General features: G+C 42.9%; 2 protein-coding genes and 1 long non-coding RNA gene across 4 annotated transcripts; 1 reads left to right on the top strand and 2 right to left on the bottom strand.

Annotated features, from left to right (window-relative positions):
* Positions 1 to 1748: 1748 nt before the first annotated feature.
* Positions 1749 to 4086, bottom strand: LOC136010753 (uncharacterized). Its single transcript, XR_010610987.1, has 2 exons — positions 3895 to 4086; positions 1749 to 2311 (listed from the first exon to the last, which is right to left on the bottom strand). It is a non-coding gene; the product is annotated as an uncharacterized LOC136010753 (long non-coding RNA).
* Positions 3998 to 9587, top strand: C3H10orf88 (chromosome 3 C10orf88 homolog). 2 transcript variants are annotated; one of them, XM_065672428.1, is made up of 6 exons: positions 3998 to 4215; positions 4355 to 4558; positions 5447 to 5519; positions 6084 to 6290; positions 7540 to 8012; positions 9025 to 9587. In XM_065672428.1, exons 1-6 carry the CDS (start codon positions 4055 to 4057, stop codon positions 9251 to 9253), a joined length of 1347 nt encoding a protein of 448 aa, XP_065528500.1. In that variant the 5' UTR covers positions 3998 to 4054; the 3' UTR covers positions 9254 to 9587. The 2 variants fall into 2 exon arrangements, with proteins under 2 accessions (XP_065528500.1, XP_065528501.1); XM_065672429.1 differs by lacking the exon at positions 4355 to 4558.
* Positions 9588 to 10855: 1268 nt separating this feature from the next.
* Positions 10856 to 19765, bottom strand: LOC136010751 (CUB and zona pellucida-like domain-containing protein 1). Its single transcript, XM_065672427.1, has 9 exons — positions 19696 to 19765; positions 17615 to 17750; positions 17053 to 17264; positions 15915 to 16065; positions 15375 to 15601; positions 14031 to 14203; positions 13019 to 13404; positions 12436 to 12704; positions 10856 to 11025 (listed from the first exon to the last, which is right to left on the bottom strand). Exons 1-9 carry the CDS (start codon positions 19763 to 19765, stop codon positions 10856 to 10858), a joined length of 1794 nt encoding a protein of 597 aa, XP_065528499.1.
* Positions 19766 to 21719: the final 1954 nt, after the last annotated feature.

Below are 21719 nucleotides of genomic sequence, written 5' to 3'. Positions count from 1 at the left end.
AAATTTGCAACACATTCCAGAAGTAACAAGCACATTTAGAACCTGAAAAAGGAGACTGAGGCAGCACAGTTTTCAAGCTAAAACATTTACATTAATTTATTTTAATGAATTCATTAATTAAACCAGAGCAAATATATTTTCCATTGCTAGCAAATCACATGAAACAATGGCTTAAGTGAAAGAGAAACGCAAGAGATGCCAATGTGTTTGTAATATCAGCTTGTACAAAGCCTGTTCAAGTACCTCTCCCTATTTTTACATCTGTAAATAATGTTCCTCAGCCAAGCACAAGGAGTTAGAACTCGATAGCCACGTTCCCTGGGTTTATGTCTGTAGCACAGCAGCTTTCCCCGACTCCAGAAGCTGGGATCCTACTGAAAATTAAATGAATCCAATCTTTTATTTATAGCCTGTCTCCTACATGGTGCACTATTAGCATGTAACTCAGAAGAGAGAATTCTATTGCTCCAGATGTTGCTGGTTCATGAGGTCCTGTAGCACTGACATGATTTTAAGGATTTCCCATCTCTCCAAGAACACTTTATTTTAATAGAAAAAGGACTAAGGACCATGTGAACCTCATGCAGTTCAACAAGGGCAAGTGCAAGGTCCTGTACCTGGGACTGGGCAATCCCAAGCACAAACATAGGCTGGGCAGGGGCTGCATGGAGAAGCCCTGAGGAGAAGGACTTGGGGGTGCTGGGTGATGAGAAGCCCCTCATGACCTGGCTGCAGTGTGTGCTTGAGCCCAGAACCTGCCCATGTGCTGGGCTCTACCCCCAGAGCGTGAGCAGCAGCTCAAGGAGGTGCTCAAGTGAGAATCCCTCAGTAAAGCAGATGCTGAAGAATCCCCAAACTTCCAATACAGCTTCTACACTCTTTCATTGGTAGTTTTGATTTCAAGTATCATCATTGCGGTAGTGGTGATACTGAAATACCACAAACACCAAGCAGGACACAGCTACCAAAAACTCCAGAGCTCCTATTAACTGCTTCAGGATATGTTGGATTCGTGTCAACTTCTGTTCAGATTTGTCACCCAGAGAGGGGAGAGGGAATAATCCCAAACCAGCTCAAAATCAGTAAAGCAACAGCACTGGAATGATGCTTGGAAACAGGCCTCAACCTTTTTTTTGTAATTAAAAACCTCTCAAGTGAGTATTCTTCCCTTGAATCACTGAGCTGAAGAATGTAAGTGTCTACTTCAGGGTGTTTCAAAAGCATCTGAAAACATAACAGGTATAAAGGGAATGTAAAGTACAAGATAATTCAGGTCTTTTTCTTAGAACAAACAAACAAATCTCTGTCTTTTCAAATCACTATGAAACTGCTGTTGGCACAAGTTAAGCTAAGGGAGAACTGTAGAATACCTGTTCAAAGCAAATTAACCTCTCTGCATGCCACTGAGAGTTGCCACCATCAAAATCTGAGAGTCTTCAAAAGACACCGGTTTTCCTGGAAATGAAAATATGAGATAGACCAGATAAAGATACTGAACTCTGTGTGCCTGTGAAGCCAATGCTTGCTTCCCCATCAACAGCCTTTGCTCAGTGCATTTCAAGACACTGATCAAAACCAGTACAAGTCAGGAAATGCTAGTACTTCCTCTAATGGATGGAATAATGAAGATCTTTAAAAGAAACGCCATTAATATAAACCAAAAGCACAAAGAAACTACATCCTGTTCTACCTGTTACACATCAAACATTAAACATCAAGACAACAGAACAGCGAACGGATGACGTGGGTAGAAAGAAAAGCTGTAACTCAGTTTATTTCAATTACTTCTCCATTGTTAAAACTGAAACTGGGAAACCGTGTGTTTCATACAGCTTTTAGTTATGCTCTTTAAACAAATAAGCCACAAAGGGCAGACAAAATTCTCATGTTTAGGAAAAAGCAGGCATTCTTAAGATCTTTCATAAAACTAACAACTGTGTGCAACAGCAGATAGAATTACAGTAACAAAATGCAAGCCAACAACACTGAAGATCGGTACAGTTCTAACTCCATGAATACTGAGCTTTGTAAGGTATAACTGCCCTGAAAGTCTTTCTCTTGAAGTCCTCTATCTACACACATCTATCTCTCTCCATTAGAGAACCCTCCATTAGAATCATAGTGTGCTTGTGAAATTTTGTTTGGCTGAGAGTTCTGAACCAGCTCCATTAAGAGAACCATTTTATTATCTATATGTGTCTGAAGAGCCTGGATCTGGCGATCAATATAGTCCATTAGTTTTCTCTCCATCAGATCCATATTTTTGGAGATGATCTTTTCCAAATAGGAGCAAATAGGCTGTTGTTCCACTCTGTGAAAAGAGCAAACAGAAAAGTCAGTATAACCTATTTCTTAATGACAAGGGGCATGACAGATACCTTGGCAGCTGAACTTCTTCTATATGCAAAATATCGGTTATTAGAAAATGAACTTTAGAAGGTATTAGGGGTTTAGCACACATGAAAACCTTCCTTGCCCGCTGCCACATTTTACATCTCAGAATTTGTCTATAAACACACAGGGTACACAGTCTTCTTCTTCAAACCTCATTTTGTGTTTCAAAGGCTCAGTGATATATCAGACAGTTTAGTTATATGTTAACAAACCACCCAACAGCACACACAGAGCTCCCATTCTGTCAGTGTGGCAGACTGCTCTTCTCACCTGAAGTGTTTCAAGAGTTACACAAACTGTGCAATTCTCGATTCCTGCATCTGCATTCTTTAAGAACAACGCAGGAGTTGGAGATGGTCAGGATCTATGAGAACCCTGATTCCTACATCTCACCATTTCCACTGCTGTAACTTAGGTATCAAACTGGATGCACTACTGCTACTATTAAGATGTTTGCACTGTAAGTACCAACAAATGAAGAGGGACAGAAAAGACCAGGTGATGATAGACCAGATACAGCAGAAAGATCATGGCACAGGGTATGGGAAAAGACAACTTAAGAATGTAAGAAACAGAAGCAGTCAAAATGGAAGTGTAGCAATAGACAAGGAACACAAAGTAAATATATATGGAATTGAGGAAATGCTACACTGTTTTAAATCATAGAAAGTGAAATGGAGGCAAAAGGCAAACAATTCTGTAACAACTTATGAGAAAGCCTCCTCTATGCAAGCAGCTCATTTGAAAGATTAACTGTGAACATGCTCATTGCCACACTGCCTCTAAACCCACATTTGAACCCACACCCTATTGCTGTGACTGAGAATAAAATTCTTTCATTACATACATTACATACATACTTCTTAAACTTGTCAATAAGTGCAGTGCAACCACTACTGTAAGGAGCGTACCAAATTGCACTCACCCAACACACGGCACTTTTTAAGGGCGGCAATGGTTAAACCAGGATTAAAATCCCCCCTCTGGAGCCCCCAACACAGCAGGGACATGGAGCTGTTGGAGTAAGACCCGAAGAGGGCTACAAAGACACTGTGAGGGCTGGAGCAGCTCTGCTCTGGAGCCAGGCTGAGAGAGCTGGACTGGGGCAGCCTGGGGAAGAGAAGGCTCCTGAAGGGGAGACCTGAGAGCAGCTCCAGTGCCTGAAGGGGCTGCAGGGAACCTGGAGAGGGGCTTGGGACAAGGGCCTGTAGGGACAGGCCAAGGGGAATGGCTTGAACCTGCCCGAGGGGAGACTGAGCTGAGCTCTTAGGCAGAAGCTCTTCCCTGTGAGGGTGCTGAGGCGCTGGCACAGGGTGCCCAGAGAAGCTGTGGCTGCCCCATCCCTGGCAGTGCTCAAGGCCAGGTTGGACACAGGGGCTTGGAGCAAGCTGCTCCAGTGGAAGGGGTCCCTGCCCATGGCAGGGGTTGGAGCTGGATGCGCTTTAAGCCCCCCTCACCCCAAACCATCGCCTCACGCCATGACACCCACTCCCACCGCACCCCCGCGTCCCAGGAGATCCCGGCACTCAGCTTGGCACCGCCCGCACCGCGCATGCTCAGATCCCTGCTCGCTACCACACGCAGGCGCTGTCCGCCCGCCGTCGCTGGTAGCGGTAGTGTCTCCGCTTCCGCCGCCGCCGGGCTGCGCCGCGGCGCTGCGATGGCGGCCGGCTCTGCGGTGTTCGAGCTGGCGGCCGATCCGTGCGGCGGCCCCCGGCAGCCGTGCTGTGTGGTGGCGGGGTGCTCCTGGCCCTGCGCCCCGCCGGACGGCCTGGCCCGGGCGCTGTGCCTGTGGAGGGACGCGGGCGGCGGCGAGGCCGGGTGAGGGCGGTGGAGCCCCGCTGGCTCCCGTCAGGCGGGCGGCGTGAGGGGGTGCCGGGCTGGGCCTGGGCGGGAGTGCGGGCGGCGGGGCAGGAACGGGCCTGGCGGGGCAACGCGGCCGTGGCGCTTCCCCCCGCAGCACCGAGGCCGTGGTGGTGGAGCGGCGGACGGGCGGCGGGAGTGCGGCGCCCTGCGTGCTGCAGCTGGAGTGCCAGCCGGCCGGCGCCGGGGAGATGGTGTCCGTCGGTATCGTGAGCGAGGCCCGGAACATGGAGGTGTACGTGGGAGAGGAGTACTGCGGGACCGGCCGGGGCGAGAGCGTGGGCGCTGCCCGGCCCCCCGGGTGAGTGGGCACCGAGCGGAGCATGGGCCGGAGGCGGCGGGTGTCGGGGTAGGGGTGTTTGCGATGGGTCCCCGGCACCGTTTGGCCCTTTTCTTACAACGTCGTTCTGTGTGTATCTGTAAGGTGCTCGGTGCCTGCACCACAGCAGCCACTCGGTTTGGTCTCCATCTGGTGAATGGGCACAGGGTCTGCGGTTTCCTGCTACAACCTCACAGTCACCGGTGGCTTGCACAAAGTGCTGCCTCTGATAAAGATACAAGGGTGCAGTTATGCCAGTCACCTCTTTATTCTCTTGTATTTAGTGAAACGTATAATTCAGTAAGTTGTGCTACACTGAAATGCTGTTGTGTCAGGCGACAGAAGGGGTTAGGACAGCGGTAACTTCTGTGTCCTTTAATCTTTCCGGACATCAGGTCTGCTCCTCTCTGCCGCAGATCTCTTTTAGCTGATCTTGACTGAAGGACCTCTCATCTCTTTGATGTGTAGTCATCTCACCCTTTTAGGAATAAAAGAGAAAATAAGGATTGATTTCTCCCTTCAATAATTTGTTCCATGTTTTGCTGGGGGAATTCTTCTCTGTTGTTTTTAAGTCATTACATGGCACATCAGCTGTTCAATGAGCTAAATAAAAACAGGCAAAAATATCAGCAGAGATGTGTAAATAATGTGTTCTAGCAGACAATGTACGTACACATCCACATCCTTTTTTGCATACGTATCCATTGAGATTCAATACAAGCTGCATATGAGCATTAAAACTTCCAAACCCCATGAGGATCACTGTCATTCCAGTCACTTGTTTCTTATCTGAATATGTCTTGATACAGAGTATTTCTACTAAAAAAGGTTTATAAAGTGATGTCACAGCTCTTTTATTTTATTTTCTAGTGAAACTGAAGAGGTTACTTTATACAAAAAATACCTTAAGTTTGAATGCCCTGCAGCTTCCTGTAGAATTAAGGTAGGGGGTTAAACAGAACTGCTGTATTTTTCTTTGTCTTTTTAATCACTTCACTGAATTGCATTACTCTTAGGCCAATTATGGGGTTTCTACACTTAATCACTTCAGAAAATCACTTAAATATCTGTTAAAATGGTATTTTGCCCTTGTCTCAGAGTTCTTTTCAATTTGTATCACAGTTTTCTCATGAAGACTGTTTGTGGGAGAGATAATACAGTTGTAGAGGAAAACAGCTTCATAAACCAAATAAACTGCAGATCAACTGTTGCTTTGTAATTAAAACTGTTAACTGTGATGTGGTTAAGAGGATGAAAATTTGTATGGCCACTGATCTTAAACACTTAGAAGATCAAAGCCTGATTTATCTCTGCTCCTGCAGGCACCTCTGTTCCATTCAGACTTTTCAAAAGAGTTAATACAAAGGAGAAATGGGCATAATTTCCCTTGAAAAGAGTCTAGTATTGTTTTTCCAAAGACTCAAAGAATGCATTGTCCCATACACACAAGGAAAACATTAAGCTGTTTGTTTCCTAACCAAAATATCTCTTTCCCTTCTTTCATCAGCTGCTCTCCATTGGTGAGAAACAAAGAGTACTCATCAGTAAAATAATTGTACAAGTGAAAACGGTGTCTGCAAAACTACCAACTGATTTTCCTTCACTAGGCTCGAGCATAGATCTAGACAGAGTGCAAACTATAATGGAGTCAATGGGATCTAAGTTGTCTCCAGGTGCTCAGCAGCTCATGGACATGGTCCGATGTCAGCAGAAGGTAAGTGACTGTGCTTTTCACAAACACTACTAATATGTGACCTTGTCTTCTGTAACAGTTAAGCATGTTCTAAACTGAGCTGGTGTAAAGGTTTTATGATTATTATTTTCTATAGCCCACACTTTCTGCCATTTTCAGAGAGTCCTGGAATGGTTTGTGTTGGAAGGGACCTTAAAGCGCATCCAGCTCCAACCCCTGCCACGGGCAGGGACCCCTTCCACTAGAGCAGATTTCTCCAACCCCCATCCAGCCTGGCCTTGAACACTGCCAGGGATGGGGCAGCCACAGCTTCTCTGGGCACTCTGTGCCAGTGCCTCAGCACCCTCGCAGGGAAGAGCTTCTGCCTAAGAGCTCATCTCAATCTCCCCTCTGGCAGACTAAAGCCATTCCTCTTGTCCTGTCCCTACGGGCCCTTGTCCAAAGCCCCTCTCCAGGTTTCCTGCAGCCCCTTTAGGCACTGGAGCTGCTCTAAGGTCTCCCCTTCAGGAGCCTTCTCTTCCCCAGGCTGAACCAGTCCAGCTCTCTCAGCCTGGCTCCAGAGCAGAGCTGCTCCAGCCCTCACAGTGTCTTTGTACCCCTCTTCGGGTCTTACTCCAACAGCTCCTTGTCCCTGCTGTGTTGGGGGCTCTAGAGGGGGGATTTTAATCCTCTTTTTTCTATTGCCACCCTTAGATGAGTGCAGTGAATACAGGTTGTGTACTTGGGGGTTTGCTATCTATACACCAAGTCTAGAGCGAAGGACTCTTTAATTTTAACCTTCCTTGCCAGCCAACTCCCCTTTTGCTTTGTTCCATTCTCGCTGCTTGTCAGTGGCATGTTTCCTGTAGTGTTTGGGGTATAGGTAGATGGGCTGATTTGTCTTATTTGTGGTTATTAAAAGTATGTCACATTCAACTAAAGGGAACGTGCTCTTACAAAGCATTTGATGTCAGTCCTAATCCTGCAAAGGAGGCTATTCCAACAGAATCCTGAATCCATTTGATGTTAATAATGGTCACTTTTGGGGACAAAGCGTGGTAAAACCTAAGTCAGTAAAACTGTTTTGTGACTGGGAGAGTGATGAGAGAATTAACACATAATATGTCCAGGGAAAATCTTTCCCTGTGCTTTTCCGGAAGACTGTAATTCAAAACTACTTTTAAAATCTTTCTATCACAGTAGTAGAATGCTGAGTTAATAAAGTATCTTGTCTGATTTCCAGTATATTTTAATACTTCAATATTAATCCTGTTGTTTCTCTTCCCATCAGAACAGTTCACCTTTTGGAGACAAACTGAATTGGATTATCTTGGGGAAAAATGTAGACTGTGGGGGTGACCGTGCAGTAGATGGATTGCACAGTGCAGCTCTTCAGCCATCACTGGATCTATCAGCCAGTGAACCTTTGCCTGTTAAAAATCATTTAACAAGTGACACAGAACATGAAGACTTAAAAATAAGCCATGATCTAAACACGCAGGTGCCTGAAAGAGAGGATACTTCTGATTCGGAAAGACTTACTATCCAGCAAAGTACAGTTGACCTCGGAGATGATTTTAAAGTGCTGGGATCTTTGCATATGCAGGAACAAGAGAGTGGAACCCCAAATGTAGCTACTGCACACGTGCTGCTTCCTTTCCTTCAGAACTTGTGCACTCAGGTAAATCACCTTCGGCTGAAGGATGGCAACAGGCGCTCTGATAAACATGCAGTGGCTAAGGAGGAGGGCATTCAGTGTGTGGGGTAAGTGCAGTTCGGTACACTTCTTATACTAGTAGTTTGTATTGGTGAGTTTAAGAAGTAAAATATGTAATGAAAGAATTTTATTCTCACAGCAATAGTCAATCTTCAAATGTGGGTTTAGAGGCAGTGTGGCAATGAGCATGTTTACAGTTAATCTTTCAAATGAGCTGCTTGCATAGAGGAGGCTTTCTCAGAAGAAATCACAACATCGTTTGTTGTTACAGAATTGTTTGTCTTTTGCCTCCATTTCAACATTTATGATTTTAAGAAAGTGTGGCCTTTCTGCAGTTCCATATACATTTGGCTTATATTTCTTGTCTGTTGCTACACTTCCATTTGACTACTTCTGCCTCCTACATTCTTACATAGAATTTTTCCCACACCTTGTGCCATGATCTTTCTGCTGTATCTGGTGTATCATCTCCTGATTTTTTCTGTACCTCTTCATTTGCTGGTATTTACTGTGCAAACACCTTAGTGCATCCTTAGAAGTGGTAGTGCATCCAGTTTAATACCTAAGTTACAGCAGTGGAAATGGTGAGATGAAAGGGATAAGAGTTCTAATCTCTATCTCCATCTCCTGCATTGTTCTTTTAAAGAATGCAGATGCAGGAATCGAGAATTGCACGGTTTGTGTAGTAACTCTTGAAACACTTCAGGTGAGAAGAGCAGTCTGCCACACTGACAGAATGGGAGCTCTGTGTGTGCTGTTGGGTGGTTTGTTAACATATAACTAAACTGTCTGATACATCACTGAGCCTTCGAAACACAAAATGAGGTTTGGAGAAGAAGACTGTGTACCCTGTGTGTTTATAGACAAATTCTGAGATGTAAAATGTGGCAGCGGGCAAGGAAGGTTTTCATGTGTGCTAAACCCCTAATACCTTCTAAAGTTCATTGTCTAATAACCGATATTTTGCATATAGAAGAAGTTCAGCTGCCGAGGTATCTGTCATGCCCCTTGTCATTAAGAAATAGGTTATACTGACTTTTCTGTTTGCTCTTTTCACAGAGTGGAACAACAGCCTATTTGCTCCTATTTGGAAAAGATCATCTCCAAAAATATGGATCTGATGGAGAGAAAACTAATGGACTATATTGATCGCCAAATCCAGGCTCTTCAGACACATATAGATAATAAAATGGTTCTCTTAATGGAGCTGGTTCAGAACTCTCAGCCAAACAAAATTTCACAAGCACACTATGATTCTAATGGAGGGTTCTCTAATGGAGAGAGATAGATGTGTGTAGATAGAGGACTTCAAGAGAAGGACTTTCAGGGCAGTTATACCTTACAAAGCTCAGTATTTATGGAGTTAGAACTGTACCGATCTTCAGTGTTGTTGGCTTGCATTTTGTTACTGTAATTCTATCTGCTGTTGCACACAGTTGTTAGTTTTATGAAAGATCTTAAGAATGCCTGCTTTTTCCTAAACATGAGAATTTTGTATGCCCTTAGTGGCTTATTTATTTAAGGAGCATAACTAAAAGCTGTATGAAACACACGGTTTCCCAGTTTCAGTTTTAACAATGGAGAAGTAATCGAAATAAACTGAGTTACAGCTTTTCTTTCTACCCACGTCATCCCTTCGCTGTTCTGTTGTCCTGATGTGTAATGGGTAGAACAGGATGTAGTTTCTTTGTGCTTTTGGTTTATTTTAGTGGCATTTCTGGTAAAGATCTTTTTTATTCCATCTGTAGCAGGAAGGGTAGTACTGGCGCTGCCTTACTTGATCTATTGAAGGAATTGGGTTTACAAAGATGGGCTATGCTGGACCGCAGCCTGGGTTCTTTGAAAACCTCACTGGCTATACAGCCACCTCAGTTAACATTCTTGTTCCTCAAGTGATGCATAAACCCAGACTGATATTAAACTTTTAATTCCTACATTAATTGAGACATGCAGGAATAACTGGAATGAATGTACACTCAGTAGAGTTGTAGTTATCAATGTTTCATTATCCTATGAAACATAATTACTTCATTTATGGTTGCTCTCAAGGGGACTTCTTTGCCACCTAGGACGTGCTGGAGTGGGTAGGCTCTGCAGCATGTCACCAACCTTAGGCTGGCAAAGCTGCTTTGTTGCATCATATTTACTTTAACCTGCTGGGATCAGTTCTGTCATTTGGAGTGGTGGAAATATGACTAGAGTCCTTTTGTGGCATGTCAAGCTTCATACTTCATTCTGTCTATTGCTTTTTTAATTCTGGGATGTATCGTAACTTGAACTGGACAGGGACTTAACTGGGAATTGAGTGCACAGACATTGATTTTATTCGGTGTCTTGAAATGCATTGAGCAAAAGCTATTGATGGGAAAACAAGTGTTGGCTTCACAGGCATGCAGAGTGCAGTATCCTTATCTGGTCTACCTTGTATTTTCTTCTCCAGGAAGACTGATGTCTTTAGACTATCACATCTACTCTTGCCAGGAGTAGAGTGTGTAGAGGATAATTTGTTCTGAACAGGTATCTTACACTTCTCCCTTAGCTTAACTTGTGCCAACAGCAGTTTCATAGTGATTTGAAAAGACAGGGATTTGCTGTTCTAAGAAAAAGATCTGAATTATCTTGTACTTTACATTCCCTTTATACCTGTTATGTTTTCAGATGCTTTTGAAACACCCTAAAGGAGACACATTCCTCAGGTCAGTGAATTCAAGGGAAGAATACTCAGTTGAGAGGTTTTTTAATTACAAAAAAAGGTTGAGATCTGTTTCCAAGCATCATTCCAGTGCTGTTGGTTTATTGATTTTGAGCTGGTTTGGGATTTTTCCCTCTCCCCTCTCTGGGTGACAAATCTGAACAGAAGTTGACACGAATCCAGCATATCCTGAAGCAGTTAATAGGAGCTCTGGAGTTTTTGGTAGCCGTGTCCTGCTTGGTGTTTGTGGTATTTCAGTATCACCACTACCGCAATGATGATATTTGAAATCAAAACTACCAATGAAAGAGTGTAGAAGCTGTATTGGAGGTTTGGGGATTCTTCAGCATCTGCTTTAGTGGGGGATTCTGTGTAGAGAAAAAAGTGGTATGGTTACAGTCTTGAATACCATGTTACTGCAGTGGAAATTAAGTAAGCTATTTTCTCACTTATTTTGGTTCTGAGGGGTTGACCCACAGAAATGACAAATTCTGACTCTGTAGTACTGAAGAGTTGTAAAATTCTGTAATAAAACAATAGTGCCGAGGAGCATCATGATGTGACAGATTCTTTGGTAATGCTGCAGGAAGTTTCTGCCAAGCAGAGTCATTAGCTTTAGAACTGGACAGATGGAGACATCCTACTTAAGCAAAGCTGGGCAAAAGAAACTCGTGGTTCTTGCATTGTGTCTGCTCATGGTTTACAACTGGTCCTCAGTAAAACTCGCTAGTTTTTTGTAAACCATAAGAGATATGGTGAGAATTAATCTCTGCTTTCGAGTGTGACCCCTTTTATTTGAATCCTTTTCACATAGTACATGTGTCCAGTTTCTAGCATATGAATGCAAAAATCTTTCACTATTGACATAAATGGGAACATGTTTAAAATGCTGTTAGAGTTGAGAGAAGTTAACAATTTGTCCTGGGTTCAGCAGTAGCAGTTTTTTTTTATTTAAAAGGAAGAAAATTTTTTGCTATTAGGAGCATGATTAATTCTATTTCTTAGCTGTGACACCTTAAAGCATGTGGCACAAGGTGCTTTTCTTAGGTGAAGGTTTGGGCTCAGTAAAAGTGAGAACAGTGAACATAGTGGAGTAAGAACACAAGCTCTTTAAAATAGCTTTTCCATATTGACCACAGCAAATTGTGCTGAAGAGTTTGTCAGATTGGGGCAGAAAACTTAACTACCTTATAAACAGCTTTGCAGCTCTGATTTAAAGCCTGGTGCTTTTGATTTCTGCCCCAGTGTCTGTCCTTGTAGTTTTGTTCTACTAGGCAATATATATAGTGTGAGGATTCAAACTATGTTGGAAGAAGTCATTTATATTTAGCATCTGGTGTAGCTTTTCTGCAGTACCAAAAGTCATTGTTAGAAGATACACGGATTCTAAAAAGACTGATTCACAATGTGCTTTTTAAATGGTGTGGCTTGAGCAAAGGGCCCTAGGCCCTGTGTTTACTTCATCAACTAATGTCATGTTTGACAATCTGAAATCTCTTGCCATTCGTAACTCTGAATGCAGATCCTACACACACCACTCCTGTAACTAGGAGCAATTGCTGCTTTTGCTGCTTCAAAGAGCACACCTTGATCCAAAGGCCACCAGTCTGTCCATGTGAAAGGTACTTCTGTGATCTCAAAAAACACAAACTTTGAACCAGTTGCTCTGATGCTGTGTTAGTTTCGAACTAGAGTAACTCCCTTATTTCATTACAAAGGTAATGGGTTTACAGCAAAGAATAACTTAATCGGATTCTTCATTTACACATTCTTCTTACCTGAGTGGTCGGCAGACCTGAGGTCTCTCTTCACGCGGATGGGACCTGCTACAGTGTTGGTTTTCCACAGGTATGAAGAAATGTCTCTTTTTTGTCTGGAGATGCAGCCTTGGGTGCAGCGGGTGTTGGTATTGTTGGAGTCACAAATCAGAATGTCACAGTGGAGATAAACAGATGCAAAGCTCTGCAGGAACTTGAAGGCATTAAATTTGAATCTTGCATGGTGTTCCACTGGTGGGTAGGTTACCACAGTGTCATCTTTATTGCAGCTGCAACAGAATTTACACATCTGTTAAAGCAGTCCAAAGACTGATCATTCTAAGTACTGTTAACTCTTAAGTACAGCATTTAACTAAGGTGGTGTTTTTACGTGTGGGTATACAGTGATACACTGTAATGTGGTGGTTGTGTTTCCTAGCTCTGTTGATGTAAAGCCTTTAAGTTTCCATACAGCTTAGCTTCCAGCCAGAGTCTGGTAAAAAAGTTAAGTGTAAGAGGCAAAAATAGTAGAACTACAGTTGACATTTAGATTCTAGTTCCTCACGTATTAGGAATCTATTACTTGCCCACTTTAATTACTTACCCACTTCTGATTAAGTCATATGTTAGTGATCCAAAATCAGCCTCTGGTGATGCTACGCAGGTATCAATAAACACCAGAAGGTTTGGGTCAGTGGAGTGAAGACGGACTTGAGCAAAAAGAGTTTGGTTCAAGTCTACGTAATACGGGGACTGACGAATTGGCTCGGAGAATGAACCTGAATCATAGAATGACATGCTAACATTGTATCTTCCCACAGCAGTTGTGTTTTGGATTATGTTATCTTCCGTTATGTAAACGAGTTCCAAGGTTGAATTGTTTTCCATTTTGCATTTTACAATGATCTGTATGCTCTTCTGACGGGTGATGATGTTGCCAGTTGCAGAGAGAGATATGATGTTGGTGTAAGTGATGCTGTGACCATCATCCTGTAAAAGGAATCATATGAAGTGCTTGGTTGGGATTATATGAGCAGTGCAGTTGAAAGCAATTTTAAGTTTCAAAGCCCCTAGCTGTGCTTGTCAGAGGCTCAAGATACCTTCAAAAGGTAAAACAAGTTCTGACTGAAAAACCATTATCAACCCTCTTGTTTTTCCAAAACACTGAACCAATCCATGAGGCAAAAAGGTTAAGGAATGCTGTGTGGGAAGTACCAAAGCTGTGCTGAGCACTAGCTCCTGGGAATCTTCACATGTTGAATTTTTTCCCTTTCCCTTGTGACTCCAGGATTAGTGCCAGCCCTATCACTTGCAGAGAATGTTTAAATTACATATCTAACACTGTGCTACTTTTGATAACCTGGGTTCGAGAGGGAATTTAACATTTGTGGTTAATTTGTGTGGATTCTCCTCGATGTCCTTTGAAAGGCTCACTCATCGTCAGGCTCTTAAAGAGGAAAAATACTGTTTCTGCTTCAAGACTGGAAGCATGCAATGGGATGAGCTAACTAAAAGTAAATCAGCTTATTCGTATGCTATTCAGAAACTGCCTTTGCAACCTCTTACCATTCATAAGACATTCTTAGCTTAATCACATAACTTATCTCCTGCTTTACCTTTTTAATTGTTCCACAGCTGGCTAATGGAAAGGAGAAGATCACTGAATCTGTGATGACTGGACTGCAGGATGGATCATTCACATGCACGTGAGTTTCATTATATCCAAGGGAGGCCAGGTAAGACTTGTTCAGAACAATTATCATGCTCTCTGAAGAGCATGTGAGCAGTGCTGCCATTGAAGGAGAAATAAGAAAACAAATCAGGTCACACAAACTGTTGCGGTCATTTCTCAGTTGGTCTGGATCCTGGAACATGTTGCATGGTTCTTGACTTGTCAGTCTGAAACTGCTCATGCACATTTGAGGTTATGCAGAAGTTGGAACAAAATTTCATACTTGACTTCAAAAATGCTTAGTGAGGAAACCCATGTAAAACTCAGCTGAAAATTTAGTTTAAAAACCAGTAACAGAAAATGAAGCGCTGCCTTTATAAAAAGGAATCACAGTGCTAGTGCAGGGTGGTGGGTGAGGAAATTGATTTATAGCAGACATTGAGGGTTTACAGGCTCCTTTTCCACCTCAGCTGATGAGAAGGTGGGCATGCAAATGTAAGGAGAATGGTCCAGCTCTGGGGGAAAGGAAATTACAACACACCCAAACCCTGTTTGACTAACCAGTGTGGACCATTTCCTGAGTATATCATGGGGAAAAAAACCCCAAACTGTTGAAACTAGCCAGTCAGAAAAGGTTTATCCTCGTGTTTCTAGGATGGTAACAGTCCTGCTTTGTCTAAAAGAGAAGAAAAGGCAGATTTTGATTGGTGCTGGCCAGAAAAAGGCCCCAGAAGTGAAAGAACAGGCTTTCTTTTGCAGGTGGGTCAAGTAATAACTTTTGCTTTGTGGGTGAGACTAATGTGGGATCTTTGAATGTAAAAAAGGTTAATGACTACCAGTAAAAAGGTTTAAATCCTTAGTATCAGCCATCAGTTCCTTTTGATTCTTGCAAGGGAAGAATCAGTCTTCAAGTAACTAAAGGGGCCAACAAGAAACCTGGAGAGGGGCTTTGGACAAGGGCTTGTAGGGACAGGAAAAGGGGAATGGCTTTAACCTGCCAGAGGGGAGACTGAGCTGAGCTCTTAGGCAGAAGCTCTTCCCTGTGAGGGTGCTGAGGCGCTGGCACAGGGTGCCCAGAGAAGCTGTGGCTGCCCCATCCCTGGCAGCGTTCAAGGCCAGGTTGGATGGGGCTTGGAGCCCCCTGCTCTAGTTGAAGGTGTCCCTGCCCATGGCAGGGGGTTGGAACTGGATGACCTTTAAGACCCCTTCCAACCCAAACTGTTCCAGGATTCTATGATATATATGAGAACAAGAACTGTCATCCTATTCATGAAGCAATTGTACTTACTGCTGGGCTCCACAGGACTGCTTGGGAGGGGAGAACTGGTATAATGAGCAGAAAAACCTCTGTAGGAGTTGGCATAGTCTGTAGACAGCACAACTGTCATAACATTCGAAGAAGATTCAAATTTGGGCTGAGAACGGCCACATGCTTTTCCTATTAAGCCAGTGTTAGTGGTGAGGCCATCATAGACTGCTATGAAATCAAATCGGCAGTTCTGGTCTAGTTCCAGGCTGCAGGTAGAGGAAAAATAATTACAGGACATCTGAGCATACAGTAAACTGCTCACAGTGGAAAGAGAATCCAGAGCAGGTAAAGCATCTGATGAATTGCAGTCAACTGAAATAGAAGAATGAAGAATAAAAAAATACATGAATAGACATCATTAAGACCAAATAAAACATGGAAAACCCTCAAAGGCAAAGAAATGCTTCAGTGTGTGAAGCAGAGGGACCCTGGCCATGAGTGGGGAGAACACTGTGCAGAGGTCATCATCTAATCATCTAAGAAAAAACCTATTAGGGTATTAATATGGCATTTACTCACAAGAAATCCTCGAACTCCAAGTGTATCTTTGAGTTTTTTGGTGCTTGTATGTGCCAGACACAGTATGTAAATTCAGGGTAAGGTGCTGGGTAGTTGGGGCTGGTCAGTGTCCCATTGGAACCGGTTAATTGTCCTCCACAATTTTCAATTTCTGGGAAGAAGAGTAGATATATTGGTAACATAATAAGATATATAATGAGCCATAAAGATCTAAAGTTATGTAGCAGGACTGTTTCTGTAGGATTCTTTTCCTTTGGAAATGATTAGAGGTAGAACTTCTCTATATAATTTCAGGTCGGGCGAATGTTACAAAATGAAGCCTCTTGTCTGTATGGTATATCCACAAGGCACAGTGTAGTGACATCTGAGCTGGCTGTAGGTGGGTTAGCTTGGATACCATGAGCAATTTACTTTTACCTACATTTTGGGTAAATTAGGTTCCATCGTGGAAAAACTGGTAATGAAGATGCTCCACCAACCAAAAGAAAGCTTGAGAGACATTATTTTAAGGAAATCTCTGAGGCCTTGGTCATGATCTCTATAGAAGAGCAAAATCTTCCAAGTTTGAGAGAGATTTTACTTGATAGGCAAAGGCAAAATAAAATCAAGTCAGTGGAAACCTCAGAAAGACAAATGTGGGCTAAAACAGGGCACGATTTTTCAGCAGCAGCATTGAACACTGGAGCAACATAAACTAGGATGTGGTAACTACAGTGTCAGATTGCTTTTAGGAGCTTAATACCGTGCCGCTCGGATGAGCAGAAGCAAAGGAACTGGTCACAAGCTAAGACTGATTCTTACCTTTTCAGGAAGGATAAAAATAGGCAGCTTGTTTAGTGCGAACCCTTACTGACTTTGGTAACCTGTGCTTGGCAGGAGTTCTGACTAGATGGTCATATTCTCTTTCTGGCAAATGCTATAACGCTCACAAACTAAGTAAATTTAGTAGAAGCCTATAAGTAAAAGTAGGCTCTGCAAGTGCACAGTTGTCTTGCTGCCTCTTTCCTTTCACTGATTTTCTCCCACACCATTCTCTTAAGGCCTGAAAGAACTAATTAAGTGGCACTAATTAAAGATTCTGTTAATAGTCTTAAAGTTTCTTTTAATGGTGCAAATCAGCTGTTTGTTAATGACTTACTTGTGTTTGCTGAAAAATAGTAATGGACAAAGAAGTTTCTTGCAAAATCCACAGAGTTTGTTGTTATGACAAAAGTTAAACTGTCTGAAGATGATTGAAATACCGGGACCGCATCAGTGTCGTTACATACTAGTCCAAGAAGAGGCGAATCAGTTGAGGGACCATCATATACCTTAATACTTTCTGTTTCACAGCTTGAAGAAGGAGCAAATCTATTGAAAAAGTACAGTTGAAACTACCTGAGCTTTCTGATAGATAATACAGGCTCAAAGATCAATACACAGGTGATTGGTGTTCCTCAAGGATCAGTATTTGGACTGATCCTGTTCAACATTGTTGGTGACATGGACAGTGGGATTGAGTGCACACTCAGCCATTTTGCTGATGACACCAAGCTGTGTGGTGTGGTTGACACTGGAGGGGAAGGGATGGGATCCAGAGGGACTTGGGCAGGCTTGAGAGGTGGCCAGTGCCAACCTCATGATGTTCAACAAGCCACATGCAAGGTCCTACACCTGGGTCAGGGCAATACCAACCACAAATACAGTACAGAAATACTTACTCAAAATAGGAGAAAATCAGCCTAATTGTTTGATTCTCATTCCTCTCAATTTGCCAGGCACAGTTTGCATTTGCATTTAGGTCAATCTTAAATGCTTTGTTGAGGTCATGAAATGAAGCACCACAGCGAGGTACACCTATTGAAGAACAGCAACAACAAAAACCAGCTTGCAAGGATCTCTCTCAAGTTCTCTTGCAATAATATTTCATCCTCCACTCTACAAGACTGGGACAATCCATTGTGGAACAGACATGCAAAATGTTGTAAGTTGTTTCTAATTTCAGTTTATGAAAGCTGAAGAATCAATAGTAGAAGAGCAGTAGAAATATTTTTATCCTCATTTTCCTAGTAGCAGAGATAAAGGCAATTAGGGGAACACATCTCACAGATGAAGCCAATGGCCAAACTGGAAATGCCAAGTGATACAAGATACCTCAGCAACTCTCTTCAGCAAGGCCTTGTCGCCACAAGCATTTCAAGCCTCAGATCTTCCCCCTACACTGAGTTCCTGAAGATCATGAAATCTAGTTCTGAGGTTCAGCACTTGACTTAAAAGCATTTTGGAACCTACACCCAGGCAATGAAGATGATCAGAAGTTTAGAATAGGTTCCAGACAAAGAACAAGTGAATGGACTGGAATAAGTAAATTCATATCCCTAGCAGTGTTCAAGGCCAGGCTGGACAGAGCTTGGAGCAACCTGCTCTTAGTGGAAGGTGTCCCTGCCCATGGCAGGGGTTGGAACTTGATGAGCTGTAAGGTCCCTTCCAACACAAACGATTCTAGGAATCTGTGATTCTATGCTTGAAGCAGGTTGGGAAGTGGAGGACTAGGGGGAAAAGAAGGCGCTAGACATCTATACACTCATGGAGAAGGTTAATATTGGGGTATTATCTTCCAATACAGTAACTCAGTGGTTTGGAATGAAACCTGTAAGTTGTGATTTTGAAATAAAGAAAAGGAAGTGGGTCTTTGCTGCAGGGAGATGTAGGTGGCAAAAGTAAAACATAAACCAGGTCAAATCAATGAAAGAAAAAGCCTTTGAAAAATATTAAATATAATAATAGCATTTCCTATGTTTCACAAGTCCTGAGCTACATTTGCTGGTGACTGCGAGAGTAGTTTGGGGAAGTCCTTTCTGGCTTTTGTCCATGTTCTTGCCTCAGCATCCTCTCTTGGCTGTTTCTGGGTTTAGAATGCAGGGCTATCTGGACTTCAATCCAGTTCTTGTATGGAAAAAACCACAAACCAGCCATGGTTGACATCACTGGCATTACAATGTTAATGAGTTATAAAGTAGTTGCAGTAATGGCAATTGTATAAGAAACTAGAGAAAGTTTATAATCCAGTTTGAGCATAAGATCTTTAATAATAAGCTAAAATTAGTGGTCTAAACCAGCATTATATAGTCTATTAAATGTAGTCCCAGATGAAAAGGTCAGGCTTTCTCATGAACTCCAGGGGAAAAGAAGGGATTAGGAGAGGCATTTCTTTTCACACGTGAAACCTCCAATTGTAAGAGCGTTGCAAGGTTAGCCCTATCCTCCCTCTGCACTCTTCTGTAGCCAGGCACCAGTAGAGCCGCTCTGCAGCAATACTTTGTTATCCCACGGTAGATACCCACCATAAATCAGTGAAATCACTGATTAGAGCACAGAATGGTGATCCCAAATTGAGCAACGAACAACTCTTTATTGCTTCTGAGTGAGGAAAGGCAAAATGAACAAATCTCTTAAGAAGCAACTGTTTCCCAATTAAGTCACTTTATTCATGTTATTCCAATATAATACTAATATATAAATACATTTTGCGTTTCCAGAGTAAAATCTCTTCAATAGCAAATTGTTAAGATAAAAAATTGCCCTAGGGAATAATATATTGAGGTTCTTTTTAATATTATTAACCTTTTTTAACACTTTCTGCACATTGGGGTGTTACTGTTGTACAGCAGTATGTTAAAATAAGATGCGGTTTTAGAGATGTTTAACAGATTTCCCTTCGGTTGCTTATAAAATGCCTATTGTGCAGAAATTCATCACATTTCAGAGGTTAACAAACAACAGCCAGACTAGATTTCCATACCTGAGCTGTCTTCAGCGAGAGCCAGAGCAACAAAGAGAGGCAGGAGGAGGAACTGTCTCAGGGCCTGCATTTTGATGGCAGCTGGGGAGTTTTGGCTCTTCTAACTTTTATACCTCCTGCTATCTCATAATCATCTTGTATTACGTGGTATCATGGAGGGAGGACTTAACCTCTCAGTTCCTGTTTCTTTTGAACAGATATAAATGAGAAAGTAGCAGCTGTACCTATTTTCTTAGTGTGTACTGTGTGGAGTAAGTTTACCTGTGCTTTTGTTGGCTCTCATGGGTTCAAAGCGTATTTTCTGTTGATGTCATTGAGTGTTTGTTTGAGTGTGTTGACATGAGCAGGAATGTTCTGGAAAGGATTGATAGATTCCCTTGGGAGAAACATTCAGCAGTTGGCTCTTAGCATGGTCAGCAGTAGCTTGGGTTTTCCCAACTTCATTTTGACACCTATCCCTTTAGGTTACGCTGGGCAAATCATTCCTTGTCATTGCTAAGGATTCTTCGGGTTGTAAAGTGCCACTGTCATAACAGAATTGTCATGAGTAATGATCTCCTATTGCTGAAACATTCAGGGATGAACAAGGCCGGTCACAGAGTTAAAAGAAGATTGTGCTGCAACCACTTTGCAGACAAAACTTTCTTAATTGCTTTGGAGAAGCTACAAAACCCAAAGGACTCAGCCTTTCCTTGTCAAGGTAAGGAAACAAGCACAGTCCTGAGAGTCTCAGTTCCTTCTAGGACAAGTCTAATGAGTATCTCTTCCAATATATTTACCTTATTTTGTCTTCCATAAGGACCAAAGCTCTTGTAAACCAGAGTATTTCTTCCTGCAGTAGCAGATACCCAATCTTTAAAGCTTCCGGAGGCTGTGATTGTGCCAGTGCCACAGATGTGCCATTTCCCTGGCCTTGGTGTGGTACCTATGTGGTTTGTGAACTGAGCCTGTCTGTGTGATCCTTATTGACACGGGAGCAGGTAACCCACAGCTGTGCAAACAGCTGTTCTCTCAGGTTTACCAGTAAAGTGAAGCTGCAACGCAGACCTGCTGGAAACACATCCAGGCATTTTGCTTTCATAATCAGTTTTGTTTGTAAAAACCCATTCTTTTCTTTTATAAACAAACACAATATGATGCATCTGTAACAATCCTGCATTTCTAATCTCAGACCTGTTCACTCCTTGAAACAATTCTCTCTGATTTTGACTCACTTTAAGGATTTTGAATGCAACACTCTTCATTGTGCCAACATATGTGCGTACCATGCCTTTAAACACAGGGGCATTGAATACATGTACAAAGACATTGCGTAGCACTTGAATTCCCTTTAGCTTCTGGAAATGCTAAATTTGCATTTACTCTGTATAGCCTTTCATTCCTTAAACCCACACACATACTTGCAAGGAGTTTTCAAATGCTAGCATCCATTCTGTATGCATTTAACCAGTGTGAATAGGTGTGTGGAGCCCTGCCAATCAATGCTGTGACCATCAGAACCAAGGTCATAATGGCTATGGCTGCGGTGCCCTGGTGGTTTACAGTGGTAGTTACAGGTTGGTAGTCAAACTGTTTGGAATTACTTGTGTATGACTGGTTAGGAAGTTTTCTTGTGCTGGAGTGGATATTAAGCAGTGGCCCAGTGTTTCTAAGGGCTGAGGCTGTGCTTGCTCTTGAGGCTGGCTGCAGCTCCTCTGCACAGGCAAGTCTCTAAGCAACTGTGCTGCTGCTGCTCTGTGTGCTCACGTGTATTGGGCTCATGTGGCAAGGTTTTGGTAGTTGGGGGCTACAGGGGTGGCTTCTGTGAGAAGCTGCTCAAAGCTTCACTTGTGTCTGATGGAGCCAGTGCCAGCTGGCTCCAAGATGGACCCACTGCTGGCCAAGGCTGAGCCCATCGGCAGTGGTGGTAGCATCTCTGGGGTAATGTATTTAAGGAAGGAGAAAAGTTGCTGCACAACAGCAGCTGCAGCTGGAGAGATGAGTGAGAATGTGTGATAGAAACAGCCCTGCAGACACCCAGGTCA

The sequence above is a fragment of the Lathamus discolor genome, chromosome 3, assembly GCF_037157495.1.
Source record: "Lathamus discolor isolate bLatDis1 chromosome 3, bLatDis1.hap1, whole genome shotgun sequence".
NCBI lineage: Eukaryota > Metazoa > Chordata > Aves > Psittaciformes > Psittacidae > Lathamus > Lathamus discolor.
This window is presented reverse-complemented; position numbering and strand designations above follow the sequence as displayed.